This window comes from Taeniopygia guttata, chromosome 8 (genome assembly GCF_048771995.1).
Source record: "Taeniopygia guttata chromosome 8, bTaeGut7.mat, whole genome shotgun sequence".
In the NCBI taxonomy this organism is placed as follows: Eukaryota; Metazoa; Chordata; class Aves; order Passeriformes; family Estrildidae; genus Taeniopygia; species Taeniopygia guttata.
The window spans coordinates 3,368,355-3,386,318 of record NC_133033.1 but is presented as its reverse complement, the minus strand read 5'-3'; the positions used below and the strand labels follow the sequence as shown (position 1 = coordinate 3,386,318).

General features: G+C 40.3%; 1 protein-coding gene across 5 annotated transcripts in view; it reads left to right on the top strand.

Moving 5' to 3' along the window:
• FGGY (FGGY carbohydrate kinase domain containing) overlaps window positions 1-17,964 on the top strand; it is a 129,423-nt gene that overhangs the window by 11,224 nt on the left and 100,235 nt on the right. For 4 of the 5 annotated variants that reach the window (XM_032749830.3, XM_032749827.3, XM_032749826.3 and 1 more), the window contains 3 exons: window positions 1,098-1,209; window positions 2,921-3,072; window positions 12,181-12,266. In XM_032749830.3, coding sequence (XP_032605721.3) covers window positions 1,098-1,209; window positions 2,921-3,072; window positions 12,181-12,266 — 350 coding nt within the window. The remainder of the gene's footprint in view (window positions 1-1,097; window positions 1,210-2,920; window positions 3,073-12,180; window positions 12,267-17,964) is intronic. The other variant, XM_032749828.3, reaches the window with a different exon arrangement.

Genomic DNA, 17,964 nt, shown 5'->3' with positions numbered 1-17,964 from the left:
GATGCGCCTGGTAATTTGCAGATGGACTGTTCACCCATTGTCTTGGTATTGATCAGCCTTTTCAAACATTAATGAGCTTGGCTCTGCAGAAATGTCCTGAGATGGAGAAGAGGAGGTGAGTGGATAGAAGGAAAAGAAGGGAGTGACAGCAGTGATAGGAAAGAACAGTTTGACATTAAAGCAGAGCAAGTCTTCCTCTGCTTATTTGATTTTTCTCTGTCTGAGTGGCTTTGTTCTTGCTCTTGACCTCTTTAAATGCAATCTCTTATATTTAAGCAATAAAATGGTCTCAGAAACTGCAGTTTTACAGAGCCAGTAAGAGACTGGCACTGTGCAAGTCTACTGAAAGTCTTTCCTTATAGTACTAATTAAAATAATGATATTTTTATTGTTGCTGAGAAGTGGCAATTTATTACCATGCTACATTTTAGGTGTCTTGCAACCTCATTTGGCACTTAATCATTGTGGGTGTTGTGTTTTTTTTTCCAGGGCTGCTGGAAGCCATGAAGTTCAGGCATTCTGGGGCACTGATTCAGATTTTTTTTTTAAAGCTTCCAAAAAGTGTGCTATTCACACTCTTGGTAGCTGAGTAAAGGTGTGCATTGGAGAGGTGTTATCATGGCCACAGGTTTTGACCAACTTTAGTTTTGGGACCCTTCAGTATTTCAAGACAAACACAATATTACCAAAGCAATTCTGGAAGATTGTTGCTTTCACAGGCAGGACATCAGTGAAGTAACTGATGGAAACACTCGGTCCTAATCCTGGCCCATGTTTCACATCCAGCTCAGTTCCAAGCTTTAGAAAAGAGAGAAAATTAACATTGCAGGTTTTCTGCTACGTTTATTTACTGATATTTTTGTGCTTCCTGCTTTTATCCAGGACTGTGGATAAAGGCCTCTGAATTCAGATTTGAAACACAAAGAATTTCTGGTAATTTGATGTGTGTTTACTATTGGATGTTTAAAAGAACACTGAATTTAGGAGATTTCATCATTTGAGCTAACTTGAAACTCATTTTGTGTGCTTTCTAGCTCACATGGCACTTGCACATGCACGGATGTATTTGTATTCCTGTGTGTTTTGTGTATTTTCAGGAAGTTGTCCGTGGAGTGGATGCCAGCCAGATTCGAGGGCTTGGGTTTGATGCTACCTGTTCCCTTGTTGTGGTGGATGAACAGTTCCAACCTTTGGCAGTCAACTCTGAAGGTAGGGCTCCACACAAAATGTGGTGTTATTGTCTGAATTTTACCACTGATGGGAGGGAATTTTCCATGTCCTCCAAATGCCAAATGGTGGGGCTGACTCTTGGAGATGGAGATGACACAAACTCTTTTTTATAAGAGGGTTTTTTTCTCTGGTTTTACTGTTTTAATTTTTCTGCAAAATTAAAAATCTGAGATGAGAATTACTTAATGTTTGGTTAAATATTTGGTGTCCTAAGATCACATTCATTCATCTTGAGAAATTGCTTCTTAGGGAAATTACACTCATTTTTCTATTTGGCATGTTTTCTTCTCCTTCAGACTGTACTGATCATGGCTTTTATAGTGTGTCTAAATGCCCATCCAGACTGGCTAAAGGAATGTTAGAAATGTTAGTGTTAGTGTAGTCTAACTGCTTGCTCTGTCATGGAGCTGCAGGCAAGAAGTTCAGTTTGTGTATTTTATTACACTGGTGTTCTGTCTTTGTCTAGGACAGTGCTAAAACAGTCTGTGACCTTTTTCTAAAAATCTGGGGGGGGTTTATTAGTTATTGGGTAGATAATTCAGAAGACTCACAAAAAGTCTGTGCTGCACTTCTTTCAGCCAGTGAATCCCACTTAAGATTAGGTGTGTGCTATGTCATAATCATAATTCTGTGTATGTTCCCTTTCTCTTCTCAGATGTTTGTCATCTCTTTCTACCCTTCTCAAAACGCAGCTTTGCCCCCAAAATGTCCTTTTCTAAATTTAGATCAGATTATTTATTTTTCAATTTGAGAGTCTCTTACAATCTCTTCAATGCCTAATGATGTCTGAGGCTATTTTGGGTCTAATGAGTCAAATTCAGTTCTCATTTTCTGTGCTCTGATATCCCTGAGAACTTTGAGTTTACACAGTGGTGGTGCTAAACAACAAGACAATAATTCACTCAATACTGTAATGCTGTGAAGAGCCTTGTAGTGGTGGTGTTTCAGGCAGTTTCACAGTTCTGAGCTGTATTTCAACCCATTTTGGAAATATTGATGTGCCTCACACTTCTGCCTTGTTTTTACTTAGCCAGAGAGGAATCTGCAGTGTCACCTGGATTGCTGTTCCCTCTCTCTGGCAGGTCCTCTGGAGGTTCATTTGGATAAAACATTCTTTGCTTCTTGTTCTCATTTGTGTGTGCTGCAGACTTGCCAAATGCTTTTTCCCTTGCACATCCAAAATAAAAGCATTTCAGCAAATTATCCCCCTCGGAACAGTATTTTGGAAAGAAATTAGGGTGGTTCTTCTCATAACCATAGAAGAGGAAAGAAAATCCCTGTAGCTGATGGGGTTAATTTCAATTCACAACATAATGGTTCAGATTTTGTCACATTTTTAGTTTTTGGTCACCAAAATGTTCCTTTATTTTTTTAACTAAATATGTGAACTTTGTCAGGAAGTTTGGGTTCTTCAAATGAAATACAAGAGAAAATGGTGTTTCACAGTTCTTGAATGCTCACAAGCCTGATTGGTTTCAGTCAGCGTTCTCAGTGCTCAGCATGTGCTAAAGTTGGGTCAGAGGGCTAAAATTTTATATTTAAATACCCACTGTGAATTATTAACACAAACAGAATTTGAGTTTTCAGTGTAGAAGTGAAAGTGTGAAGCAGTTGAGAGCCTGGTAACTTAGAGTGCTGAGCTGGGGTTAAAGCAGAGCTAAAAGAACTCTTTTTCCTGTTTCCCCCCAAGGACAGAACCATAGGAATGTGATCATGTGGATGGACCATCGTGCAGTGAGCCAAGTCCAGCGCATCAATGCCACCCAGCACAGGGTTCTGAACTACGTAGGGGGAGCCATGTCTGTAGAAATGCAGCCTCCTAAATTGCTCTGGATAAAGGAAGTGAGTACATTTAACACTCTGGTGCATTTTTACTAGTGATTAGTGCCCTTGTTAATTCCTGAGAATGAGATTTCTACAACAATAGGCTTCAGTCTTAGTGTTGAATGCCAAGGTGTGTGCAGAGTAAGGTCAGGCTAAAGTTGTGATTTCAACCTTTTAAGGTTCTTTCTTCCTCTCAATTTTGTAGAAAAATGTTTGATTTTATTGAAGTGGAGTGTTCCCTGAAAGAAACATTCCATATGCCTTCCTTATCTAAGATTAGATATACATACAAATAGAATTACAGATAATAAAGTAAGTATCCTAGGATTTAGTTATGGAGATGTGTTTCCTATTCCAGCTGGAACCTGGAGTGCCAGAGGAGTGCCTTTGAGGCATCCAGCAGTTTGGGGTGTGATGGCCTTGGCTGCTGGTAGAGGAACTCTCCACTTCCAGCTTCAGTTCAGTTCTGTCCCATCAGTAGGAATAAACCATGTGTAGAGGGAAGGTGCCCTGTGTATAATGTGGAGCTCTGCCTCTATCTGGTGTGTTTAAATTTGGTGTGTTACAATGAAGTATGGCCTCTTAATAACAACTGTCAGATGAAAGGAGAGACACTTGCCACTTGAAATTTTTATAACCTCCTCTAGCCTGGCTTTTTACATTTGGCCTCAGTGATGCTCACTGTCATTTTAACAAAGCCCAAATGTAAATTACTTGCTGCCAGTTTCAAGCAGTCAAATTCTCCCGTCCTTATAGACATGAGACATTAGATTGTAACAAGGTGCAGATTGAGGAAAGTCAAAGGAATTAACTGGTAGAAGCAGGTACTGACAGATTAATGATAATAGGGGGTAATGAATGTTGATAATGAATAGCCATCTACTAGTTCTTCCCTTCTCGAGCTATGAATATCATACATCAGTCATTTTATAAATAACAAAATGTAAGCTGTAGAAACATTAAATGACTCGTTTGCATTTAGAGCATTTTTATATTGCAGGGTCTGGGATATCTGTACCTGACTGCTCAGGAAATCCAGAATTATGGTGTGTCCAGATGTGGTCACATGGAGGTGTGAGCCTGCTGTGACCTCAAAGGCTGTGGTGTAAAGGGGAGAGCATTGCAGGGCTTGTTCCCTCCATGAGCCAGTGGTGGGACACAGGATTCTCCTGACCCCAGGCACCAGGCAGCAGCAGGGATTTCCTGGCAGAAGGGTGGTACAGAACAGGGCTTGTTCACATGTCCTTTTTCAGCTCCTGACATACCAGCTAAGGAGATTATTGTCCTTAAGAGAGGGTTTTTCACCTCAGTGTCTGCCTGCTGAGCTGCCCGCTCACAATTCCTGAGTGCTCTGGGTGTGACTCACCATTAAACTGCTTAAGCTTGTCCTGCTTAGCTTGGGCACCTCAGAACCCACAGCAGCACCTCAGCTGCTCAGGAGCAGGAAGTTATCCTGCAGTGGGCTGTAATCTGCTGAGATCTGGCTAAACCTTTCAGCTCTGGAGGGGTGAGGGATTGAGTGCTTTTACTGCTTCTGTACTCCTTGCAAAGTAGGAGGGGGAAAGGAATTAAATGCAGAGGGAGGGTTTGTTTTCAGTGCCAGGCACAGTAATACATCCAGGGCTTACCTGACATCAGGGATGTCAGCAAAGGGTCACATTGGCCTCTGACAGCTCAAACTCAGCCTCATGTAATGCAAGTGCCCTCACTTTTTACCAAGGAAGGCAAATCTTACAATAACTTTGAATGTCAGGTTGTTCAGATGAAACCTACAACAGCAGTTTCCACATCTGATGTTTCTGAGTGGGCTGTCTTGAATTGGGCTACAAATATAAATTATTTAAGTCTCTTCATATTTTATATATTTTATATATTGTAAACTGTGACACACGTATTACAGATACGGTCAGGAAAAATATTTCTAGAATGGTATTTAATGTGTTGTTCCTGTTTTTTTTTTGAGTTGCATCATCTTTATTTTCTGTGTTTAATGTATTTCCCAATGGCAGAGTGAGATTTTGATCTAGCTTACACACCACAGGGAAAATACACTTTATATTCTGACTACAGGAATATTTCTTAAGCTAGTGATAATGCACAAGCTGGTAAAAAGGAAGCTTAGTTTTCAAATCCCATGGGAGAATTGCAAGATTAGCAGGTAGAAAGACACATTTTCATTTTATTCTATCTTTTCTATCTGAGGGCTTTGCAAAGTTGAAACTGAAATTCCCATTATGCTTTTACTTAATTATGCTAACTGATGTTCAGAAAATGAGTGCACTGTACCTAGTTTGACCTGGTTACTGCCTGGGAAAGTTTTACAGTGTTCCCCACACTGTGCCTGGCTGTGATTATAGCTTTGGTTTCTCCAGCTTTCCTGGCTATTGAGTGCAGTGAGATGGGTTTTTCCTTCCCTTTCCTTCTTTATTCCTTTCTCAATATTCCGCCCTAATGTTGTCATATACTTGACAGCATCCCAGGAAGTTAAGACAGAAAGAGTGGATTGGGCATGTTCTCCTATGTGTGACCATAATCAAAACTGGCTAAACCAAGGTGTATCCAGAAGCCACTTTGAGCCTTTGTTCCTTTGGTTGGCATCATGTTTCTGGAAAGTTCTTGATCAGAAGGCTTGACATGGCTGTAACACATTCAACACAGGGATGTTTGTAAAGAAAACAAAGCAGAACAAAACCCACAGCCAGACACTTTGCAGTCATGGTCCAGGTCAGCTTGTACACTCTAATATATGAGAAATCACTGTTGACTTTTGCTTTGAATTCTCTGGACCTTATTTTGAACTCCCCAGGAATTTAATGTTTCTGCTATTAAATGTTTTTGCTGTTTTCCCTCTGTACATCTTTGCCTGAGATTGGAGCTGTGCACATTCCACAGCTGCTTGCATTCATACGGGTTTTGCAGAAAGAGTGCAGTGGAGAAAAGTACTGCTTTATGTCTGAAGTGAAATAATAAAATAGAAGTTAAATAATAAAGATAAAATAAATAAAAGATAAATTTAGGAGATTACTAGGTGCACTTTTGGAAGGAAGTTATTTAAAGTATTGATACTAAATGACGGTTGTTACAGTGAGAAGTTAATTGTGTGTACATTGTTACCAAGTCCTCTCCCTTTCCATGGTGCTGACCTGGGTCTGGAAGGCCACATTAGGAGAAACTCTTGTATCATGTTTTGCCCTGGGTTCCACTAAAAACAGTGTTTGCAAACCTGATCTCTGTGAGGAAGGGTCTGACATGGGTCTGATCAGCAATGCTGGTAAGTTGTGAGTGATTAGAGTGTCTCTTAAAGAGAGAAGTGGAATTTCTGTGGCTTGAAGAATTTTCATCTAAGCAATTAAAAGCATTCCTAAAGAATATGACTTTGCAGATTTACTGTGAATTGGTTGGAAGTAATGAAGAGGAAGGAGAAGGGGAAAAGGACGAAGGTGACTTACAAGGCAGCTGGAGAGGGACTTTGGACAGAAGTCTGGAGTGACAGGACAAGGGGGAATGGTTTCACACTGACAGAGGGCAGGGTTAGATGGGAAGAAATTCTTCCCTGTGAGGGTGCTGAGGTTTTGGCACAGGCTGCCCAGAGAAGTGTGGTGTCCCCATCCCTGAAAATGTCCAAAGCCAGGAGGGGCTTGGAGCAGCCTGGGATAGTGGGAGGTGTCCATGCCCATGGCAGGGGGTGGAACCTGTGTGAGATTTAAGATCTCTTCCAACCCAAACCAGTCTTGGATTCAATAATGACCTAAGTGTGCTCTTCCATTTCCATCACCTTGTTCCTGGAATTGAAGCTGCAGATGACCTCATTCAGTGAGAGGAATGAGTTGACACCACTGTACAAAAAGTAGATACTGGTCTTTATCTCTTGTGGCTTTTTTCTTCTTCTCCCCTTGTATTTATTTGTGGAGGGTTGCTGCAGGTTTTCTTTCAAGTCACAAGTTACTCTCATCTAATCCTTATTGACTTTCTTTTCCACATAGAGATGTGACTGGAGGCTTCAGGGTGTATTCTCTTCTTCCAGCTCTTCATCTCCATTCCATTTTGAGTTTGAATTAAAAACTTGAATTTTCAAGGCCATAGTAGGCTTTTTGACATCTTATCTTTGATTTGTATTTGCTTACATTCAGTTCAGTTTGACTGGGGCTGAATCATTTTACCCTCTGGCACCTCTTAGTTATCATCCATGAAATTAATTGGTTGGTCTTGATGCTTGTGATTGCAGATAGGTGTTCCTATGGCAAAACCATCCCTGCAAGTGGAGTTTGTGTGTTGGGTACGGCTGTTGGCAGTAAATGATCAGCTGAATGCAGCTACTGTGAGGCCTGTGGGGCACTCTGGTTAAAGTGTGCACATCTGTGGCTCACTTAGGAGCAGTGTTGTATTTTTCTGCCTGTGTAGATCATGTGTGGTGATAGAGTCCAGTGTTAAATGCAAAACCAAACAAATACATGTTTTTTTATAAAGCTCGCTTGTGTGGATGCAGCCACATTTGACTTTTGTCATGTGGTCACATGAATTGAGAACATCAACTGTAAATGAAAGTGAGACAAAGAATCCTTTGAAAAATATTTAGAAACTAGCTGAAAGGTGGTTCTGACAAAGTCTTCTGAAGCCACTAAGGCAAATTTGAATATAACCTTCACTAAAAAGGAAAGTAGTTACTGGTTCTTTTAAAATAGCCAATTAAATTCACTCGTTTTGCTGTTATTTCCTTATATTTGTTCTTTACAATTTTCTTACAAAACATTATTGCAGTAGTTTTTTACTTCTATAGTTGCTGGTATGTCTTTGTTCAGTTTATTAAGTGGGTTCTGTAATTTTGGTGACTTTGGCTAAAAAAAATGGGATGTTCACTGCATACCTAGTGATAGGTAGTTCTGGGAGGTAGATGCCTGCAGGTAAGCTGAAAATGTGAGTACATAGCTCCTTCACTAGGGAATTATTTTGCTGCAGGAGTTTGTCAGTACAACACAACTGTACATTTATTGATGCTGTGGCAAACCAGTGTTAGAGCAGTGAGAGCACAGCTCAAACACAGCAATGTAAGAACTTCAGGGAAGGGTTGCCCAGCTCCAGAATTAGCCTGTTAGTATGTTTTTTTTCCTAGAGATAGCAGAAGAAAAAAATGTTGTTTACTAATTTCTGGCTGAAAATGTTATTGTAGCTTGTGCCAAAACAAAAGGATGCATGTTATGTTTTCCTCATACTAATGACATTACATACCAGCTATTTCTAAAAAATACTAGTCCCATTAAATCAGAGATGCTGAACTTTATTGTTTATTTTAAGTGGGTGGGGCATGTTGGATGGGGGTAGGTATTTGCTTGGTAACTGCCTCTCAGTGAAATGCAGTCTTCTATATTCTGTTTTCACAACTCTGCTCTTAATTTTATATTTATGAGTGAAGAAGAGCCTCCCTTTAGGAAAAAAAAAGCCCAAACCATGGAGTGACTGTTTAGCATATCATTCATCTGCCATTAATAACTAAGTCAATAGTCAGTGAGTAGGTTTTTCTTTCATGGCAGTCAGTGATCTTCCTGTATGTCACAGTTCACATCCTCAGTTAGAGCTGCTGTTTGATCCATCAGCCTTCTTCCTCCTGTACACTCGTGCAGCTAACAGTGGCATCATTTGCAGAAACAATTAAAATCTCTTTTTCCCTGGCAGTGAGGGGAAGGATAGTGCATGCAGTGGCATTAGCTTGGCAGTAGCTCCTTTGCTGGTGCATGTTTTCTTCACTGCTTGCTGCCCTTGCAGCTGGCTTTTTGTCTTGTTGAATATGACTGAATATTTTTCCATTAAAATGAATAATAAATTCTGTGTTAAATGAGAATGACTCCAGGCTGTTGAGTTTGGAACTGAACTCTTGTTTAGAATTGTTTATAAATGTTTCAACACTCTGTGTTATCACAATCCATACACAGTGCAGACACACATGCATAAGCTGTACTTCAGACTGAATCTGGTTTTTAGCTGCAGTTGCTGATCAGGCAGAAGTGCCATTTAGAAACAGCACTCACAGCTGGGAGATTTGAAGCACCTGCACCTCAGAGCACGTCCTGCTTGGGCTGTCCCCTCTGTGTCTCCTCTCCTCTGCAGTGGGACAAGGCTTCCAGCAGGCACACACTGTCCTCCCTGCTTGTTCCAGCTTCTCAAGCTCTGATTCTACGTGCCTACTCTGTCCTTCTGCACCCTTTCTGGCCTGGGCTCTGGTGCTTGCCTGCCTCTGGTGCCATGCCCAGAATACCTCAGGGATTTAAGGATGCCTACACCAGTGTCTGGGTGGTGCAGGCAGTTTTCTCCCCCTTCAACAGCAGCCTTACTCCAAGAGTTTACTTTCCAAGCCCCTCCTCTCCCCCTGCCCTAGTTCCTGACTCTGATAATTCAGCCAGTTAATCTTTTACCAGTTAGAGTGCAATCTGTGTCAGAACTGATCAGTTTGCAGCCATGGCTCTGGCAAGGATGGAATTTCTGCTCATGGCTTGTCTTGGGTTTCTGGAATAGCTCTATCACATGGCTTGGCATCCAGTGTGAAGTGTGGGAGATGCAAGTTGTAAATCTTTGCTTTGAGTTGGAGCAGGGCATGGGACATGAGTTCTTAGATCCCTGTGAGTGTGTGAATAATTCCCTTTCTGCCTTTCACACAATGTGCATTTGCTTTCTGTAATTTAGATAAAGATGTATGTATTTTCAGTTAAGAAATCCCTAATTTTCCCTTCTTGCCTAGGAAGATTATAATACATTGCACTACATAATTCTTAAACTCTTTGACTGCATATATTTGGGATTCCCTATAACAGTCTCAAAACATTCTGTGGAGGAGTAGCTGTTAAAGCAACCCAAAGCAATCAGAGAGAGAGATGAAGAAAGGGCACCCCATAAGCACCTCTGGAGAGAAGAAAGATTGTGAGTTCTTTTGCAAGTAAGTTTGGAGGGTGACTTGCAGGATGTGAATACAGCATTGGGAACGTTCCTGGATCTTTTCCACAATCCTTTTAATGTGGTCACAGACTCCTGACTGGGTGAAAATAAATTTGAATTAACTTCAGTGAGTGTTGAAAACATGGAGACTTTAAATTTGTTTGGAAAAAGCATCAGGGCGTGCTATGATTTTTTTTTTTTTTGTCTGTACTAATTAGTGATGACACAGCATCAAGATGGCAAAAAATGAATCATTTGGATGTTCATGAAACAAAGTATTTTGAATGTCACTAACATGTGGCTTTTGGAAATTCTTGGAGTAATAGAATAAGGATCCAAGGAGTATTTGATGAAACAGATTTATTTGAAGAGGACAGTTATTCTTCATCCATTTTCTTTTCTGATTAAAGTAACAGCCAGACAGTAACAGCGTGTTGCTTCATGAAGACTCTCAGGTGTATTAACAACACATTATGGCTTTTATTATGGAAATAATCTGGCTGAATAATCCTTGGGCTAAACTATGGAGCACCTTGGCATTCATATAGGAGGTTAAATTTGATGTGTGTAGTAACCACATATGTCTGGGAGGTGAGCTAAACCTGAGTGGTCAGGAGCAGACATCCAAAGGTTGTGTGTTTTGTGTTAAAAAAGTTGTAATTTTTGAACTCAACAGAAACCCAGTAAGTTTTAGAACCTTTTCAAGATCTAAACTCAAAAAGTTTTAAGACAGATTCTTGGCATGACTCAAAACTAAGCAAAAATTTGCTTTTTTTGTACTTACCCAGTTGTACCTTACTTTCTCGAATTCATCGATTCCATTTCAGCAACTTTCTGAACTTGTAAGATTTTGGCTTGATACCACAGAGTATCTAAAGTATGTTATAGAATCATAGGGTGATTTGGGTTGGAAGAGACCTTAAAGCTCATCTCATTCTAGCTCCCTGCCATGGCAGGGACACCTTCAACTCTCCCAGGTTGCTCCCAGCCCTGTCCAACCTGGCCTTGGACACTTCCAGGGATGGGGCAACCACAGCTTCTCTGGACAACCTCTGCCAAGGCATCACCACCCTCACAGGGAAGAATTTCAAGAGCCAAATGTTTTCTCTAAAATGGAATAATCTTCTCCTTTAGTTCAACCTGTACATTCTTGACACTGCATGGATTTAATTTCTGTTCAGAAAGACCCCAGCAAGGACTTGTGTTTCTAGAGCAGGAGCTGATCTTAAGTGAGAAAACTTCTCACTTTTCAATGATTTAGTAAGCTGGTGGAGGTTTTCCAAGCAATCTTATCTTCCCATGGAAGTTTAATTTTTGACCCTTGTGGGCTTTTGTGTAGTTTTGATAGTCCCTACTCATTTTAATGTACTGAGGTTAGAGGGGGCCATTGGGGTTGCTTTGCTGGACAGCAATGCTCACTGTCTGTCACACTGGAATACAACATTGCTCCTGGGAAAACTTTCTTCCCATTCATCGTGGTCTGATACCTGTGGGTGGTGTGGAGATTGTGTTTGTAGAAAAGTAGTTTTGAGACTGTGCAGTACTAACATCAGCTGAAATCAGACTGAGCTTTGGAGATGGAAACAAAGAATAGAGCCTGGCCCAGGTGATGTGACCAGCCTTTTCTGACCATCATCTCTCTTCAGAAAACAGTGGTGGAAACTCCTTGTAAATTATCTATCTTGGTAGAAGAGTTTTTTAGGAGTTTGAGAATGTTGTGTGGCTTTTCAGATCTGTAAGCTTTGTTTGTGTGCTCACAGAGCTCTTTGTTTTCTTCCTATGCTTATAATTAACAAATACTAAATTTTAAATCTTAAATTTTAGGCAGTTTTAAATCTCAAATGACTTACTTTAGAAAATAGTACATTTTTCAGGCGACTGATTTTTGATAAAGTTGTTGACTTTGAAACTACTCTGACATCAAGCAGCTAATGAGGAACAGAGACACCCCAGGTTATTGATCTGAAACTTGTGCCTCCATGAGCTCTTCGTGGGGAACTTTGCCTATGATCAGTCTGTGCTGGGAGAAAGGCTCAGCTCTCCAGGCAGTAAATCAGAGAGAAGAGCTGACTGGATGATCAGAGCAATGAGTTCTAAAAAATTGTCATTTTTACCTAAATATCGGGATTTTAATTGCATTAAAATAAGGGCATGACCATGCCTGACCTCTAATATCTGCCTTTCTAAACATATTTTTATTAGAACTTGCCAGAATCGTGGGAGAAGGTTGGCTACTTCTTTGATCTTCCGGATTTCTTATCTTGGAAAGCCACAGGTGTCACTGCAAGGTATGTTAATTATAACAATATGATTTTGTCTATTTTCTTATGTACATTTCTGCTTTAATTCATTCTGACTGGACCTGCTGTTATGTGCATCTGTCTGTAATTCAGCCAGCCCCAAAACATCTTGAACCTATCTCCTGCTTCCACTGTGCATTCCTGAGCACAGTTGTTCCTGGGAGCAGTGGAATTCACAGATACGGTGTGTTGCTGCAAAATGTCATTTTGGAACATAAATATGATTGCTGGAGTTCCTGTGAAATACACTTCCAATAATTCTTTGAAATCTATTTTGTTGACAAATTTATTGACTTTTTTGAGAATTGGAAATAGGCATTTCTTTGTGGGAGGGGTCTGGTAAAATCTAACTTTAAATGGTCACTTCATTGTAAAATATGGCAGCTGTGTTGCTCCACAAAAGTACCCTGGAATCCTTGCTGAGTAGTTGAACAAAACCCTCTGAGAGAACCCCTTAGAAATCTGTATTAAAGTGGCCGACACAGGTGAAGGGCATTTGCAGATTCTTGTGAGAAGTGAGGGCTAGTCTTATTTATTTGAAATCTTTATTATTTATTTAAAATCATGCCCAGTTCAGTGCAGCTCACAGTTATTTCCATTGCAGTTTATGTAGTGGAATCTGTGCAAAATGTAGTCTGCTATGAAAACTGGCCACGGGATAGTTTTAGTTTCTCTGGAAATAGAGATACCTTCTTATCAAATATAGTTCTTTTTATTTGAGTACTCTATTTCCCCCTAGTTAGTTTTCCTGATTGACAGCTATTGTTAGAGCATTATATATTATGTATTCCTTGCATTATACAGCAGTGAAGTGCTGTGATTGACTTAAAAAATGCAAAAAGAGGAGTTGTGCAAGGACTTGCCAGATGATAATTGATAAATGGCATCTTAAATCTTCTTCCTTTGGACTTTCAGTCAGGTTTTGCTGTCTAACTCTGAATTATGTAACAGAAGAACAACTCCCACCCCACAGATCTTGCAATCTAAACAGTCCTGTCTCCTGACCCAACTCTACCTTCAAGAGGATAAATCCCTGACTCCCAGATAATATTCCAGGGTCTGCTTCTTGTGAAAGTACTCAAGACTTTTAGAATTAGCACCCTTTGCTCAGGGCATGAGGTGGGGGAGGTTCTGAAAAAGGAGGGCACAGTAATCCTGACAGCTCCATGGTCCTGCCTGGGTTTGGCTTTGTGTCCTTGGCTGCAATTTCCTGCAGGTGAAGCAGAGAATCTCTCTGAAAATAACCCCAGAGTTGCAGAGGATTATACTCAAAAGTTGAGATGCTTGAATTTAGACTGACAAGTTCATTTCCTTAGCAAGGACAATGTGATTACTCACCATCTTTTGATTGTATTGATGAGTGTTGTAAGGGAGAAAGAAATGTTGGGAGAATAATCTCTGGGCAAAGTCCTCCCTCACACTTCGGTTCAGAGTCTTCTATTTTGAGTAAAATACCTCCTTGTAAATCCTTCATTGCTATATTTAATGTGCTCCCCAAAATCAAGCTCATTGTTCTGGCTCTAGTGGATTTTCTTGTAGGGTAACAAAGAAGAAAGAAAAAGACAGGAAAATAAGGACAAGAAATATTTTGCTGGCATCAAACCTTATTTTTTTTCCCTTCTCTGCTTTACCCCATGTACACCTGTTTTCTGAGAATTTTCTTGTAGGTTGGTGGAGTCCAGTAATTTGTCCTGCATATGCTCATAGTACAGGGGAAGTGTGAATTTATCATGTATGACATTATTACCTCTTACCACCCCTTCTACCTTTGAGCACAAAGGAGTCTATTCACAGGGCAAGACACAGTGTTAGTCACTGTGAATCATACAGAACTTGGCCCTGATAAAAGAAGGATTTATTTTTTAAAATTTGTTTTGGTGATGTGGATTTTACCAAAATAAATGCAATTCTGAAGGCACTTTTATAGCAAAGACCTTGCTTCTTTAAATTATTAAGGGGCTCTCTAAAACATTTTCTATGTATTTGACATTTAGAGATTATGTAAAGTCTTTTTGCCTTCAGTGAGGTTACTGTGCACAAAGTAGTGTGAGATCAGAGTTTGATGTATTTGAAAAGCAGTTCTTGATGTGTGTTTCTAAGTATGAAATCCTACGTCTTTCACCTTTCATTCTGCTGGCTTGAACTGCCTTGTTGCCAGTTTTTTTTTTCCAGTGGACCTATAATAAACAATAAGTGTTTCTTACCTCTGAGGTAGAGGCTCAAACATCTAGAATTTTTTACCTTCTGGCTTTGTAATTGCTCTGTATCTCACTGAACAACATCCACTCATCAATTGCAAAGGATGAGTTCCAAATTTTTGATTCCTATTGTTCTTGGAAAGCTGTTACTTGTAATGCTTCATATTTAATGTAGTTATGTTTTATTATTTCTGCTTTGGGCTGATGAACAACCATTGACTTATCCTGAATGATCCCGGTAGCTGACTATTCTGCATTTTATAAAAATGCTACTTAAAATTTTTTATTTGAAAAATTTAAATTTTAAATGTTAATTTAAAAATTAAATAAACATTTAATTTAAATGTTAGTTAAAAAATTCAAACCTAGAACTTCTCAGCTTTTCCCCCCAAGGCTGCAACAACAAGTGTTGGTTTTGCCACTTAAATACTCAGTTGACTTCTCTCAGAAATGCTGCGGTGGAGAGGAAGAGCTGTGACAGACTCTGCTTTTCAGAGGCTCAGCACTTCTGCTCGTGCTGAGTGTGACTCACTGCTCTCCCTCCCCCATGCAGGACCTCTGGTAACCTTTCCTTTATATGGTACTTTGGCTACAGCTATCTTAATAAAATCTCAGCTCCTCTCTGGTTTAGTTACAGGCTACTGTGTTATGGATGGGGAGTTCTTACCAGAGATGCACATCTGCAATCTTAGTGTGTTCTGGAGTCTTGTGAGGGATTACATTGCAGATAAGAATAGGGCTGAGCTGTTAAACTGGGTGGAATCCACACACAAATTTCTCAAAGGTCATGTGTGTTTAGACCCAGAGTTCTGCTTCAGGGCCATTTCCAATCATAGGCAACTCACTCACTGCAAAATGAGCTCGTGTGTACTGGAATTTAAGATGAATTCTAACGAAAGAGAGATTAGACCAGTGAAGGAGGGTTTGGAAATGTAGGGAATAATGTCAGGCTGACATTGAGATAGAGGGTGTCCAGCATTGTGCTACAAGCCACCTCCCAAAATGACCAAAAGAAGTTGGAACAAGTTGAATATATATGCAGTTTGTTTTTTTTTTTTCATATTATTATACTCTAGCTATATTAATATCTGGGGAAAGTAATGTGCTATCTGGCAGAGACTTCATCTCATCTATGAACTTGACCCATATAATTTTCTTGTGAAAATACTTGTCCAGTCAGTCTTCAGCTGCTTGCCATCATGACATGGGAAAGTGTGGAACAGATGTTTCATATACTTCACTTTTCTAAACGATATCCTTCCAACAGATCTCAGGATCAGGAGTTTCTCAGTTTTATAAGAAAGAAATTCACACTGTTTATGGTAGTGATAGATTGCAAAGTGAAAAGCAAATGCTAGTAGTTGATAAAAAGCATTTCTGGGAAGCACATGACTAATATTTGTATCTCTGTGAAAGAGGGAGATCTCTCTTTAGTACACAGTCTATTTTCAACAGGAAGATACTTGACAAATTGTTTTCTTTCATTTATGAGTTCCTTGGCTTGTGCACGTTTAAGTAGTTGGCTCTTTATGGTCAGAAGTGATTGAGTCCTTCAAGTTTATTTGTAATCTGTTTTGAGTAGCTGATAATTACGGCTAGAGATGGCTCCATGTCACTGATTGACTTCCAGAGAGCTCCCTGGGCTTTGTCAGAGTTGATGTGAGTCCGCTGGGATGAACAGGAGTAGAGTCTGGTCCCTTGTTGAATGGTAGTGAGGGAAGCTTGTAATAAAACAGTAAAACCAGGGAGGTGCTCTAGAATCCAGGAATTGGATTCAGATCTCTGCTCTATGATTTGGAGAAGTGAATTAAAATCTGTTTCTTTGGAGGTGTTCAAGGAGCTGAATACATGTGAGGATTTGATGTTTGTTCATCCCTGTGTTTGTTCTTCATCTTTTCAACTGGTGCATCCACCCATTCTTGGGAGGTTGCTTACTTTCACCACTGTGAGGTCTCTCGCTGTGTGAGTGGAGCCCTCACCAAATATTTTATCCAGAGTAGGCTGGAAACTTTGAGGAGGGAGAGTGCTTTTAGAAGAGGAGCTTCTCTTTAGAGGCGCTGTTGGAAAAACAAACCAGCGCGAGTTAAATGATTATCTGAAGGATGTCTGTGTCCTTTTCAAGGATTGGGCAATCCTTTCAGAGAGATGTGGTAACTGCAGCAGCACAGACACCACGTTTTGAGGCCAGCTGCCCTTCCCTTCCTTCCTAGCCCTGCCATGACTAATGGACACCCTTTGGCTGGGATCTGGCGCTTGGATTCTTGTTGATATTTTGTGCCTACTTCAAAAGATGTCCGGTCCAAAAATCAGGCCTTGTCTCTGGAAAGAAGGGGCCTAGGGAATATTGCAGAAAGCTGTTGTGATTAGTGATGAGCCCATGGGCTCAGTGTCCTGAATTACTCTCGGGTGTTGTGTCCTGTTTATGAAATGAAACCCAAGAGTTCAGACTTGCAGACTTGTTTAGAGAAGTCTCTGGAGGAGAGAGAATTATCTTGAAAGGCTGCTTGGGAGGGGAGGGATGGTGTTTTTGTGGATTGGACAAAGTACCATGAATTTCTTGTCATGGAGCCAAAAGCAAGTGTCCCTGTGATGGTATGTTTGCCAAATGAGAGAATTCTACTGCTATCAGGCTTTTTTAATAAATTCAAAACATGTTCTTTGGAGACTGGTGACACACAGAGACTGATCAAGAAAGTAGGAAATGTGTAGCTGGAAAAGTTATCAGGACTGTGAAGGGCAGGTGCAATGTGGGCCATTACTGTTAGATTTTTTTTTTTTTAAATTTAAAAATGATATGTCCTTGAGTCTACCGAGTAATCTGAAAGAATTCTGTGTGCTGGAGAAAAAAATTGTCGGCAGGTCTCGTTAATGTTAGCCAGGAAGCACACAGGCAAACAGGAAGCTTTAGCTATTGTTATTGTACAAGTGCCCTTTACAAAATATTAGCAAAAGAAGCTTAATGTGTTTTCCACAAGAACAGGAGCCCTTCAGAGTGTCTCAGTGAAGAAAAACTGCACTGTCCCCTTCCAACTTCAAACATACATTGAGAAGTTGCACTGCAGAGGCTTGCATTCAGATCTTCAAATATTTACTACTTAATTTTTTGAAGTGTTAGGATTGTTAATTTTCTGTGACAGTATCTGCCCCTTCATTTTCTATTGTGTTCATTTGTTGCTAAAAAAAAAAAAAAAAAGCCAGCTAGGTCAGTGTAGAAAGGATTGGGGGCAGGGGATGTATTCCTGGCAGTTTGCCACAGAGACACTGAACTGAGCCAACCATGAAGTCATCGTGAACTCAGGGAGTCTCACTAATCCAAGGCAATGTGTCTTAATTTGACAAAGCAAAGGCTGCTTGATAAGCAAGCCCAGTTAGAAATGCTGTGAAATGGGGGTGTTTGTTAAGTGGAGATTGTGGACAAGAAATGTGGTGATATGAAAGGAATCATCTTGGTTTCAGGTCCTTCCTCCCCCAAGCCCAAAGGCAGGCTT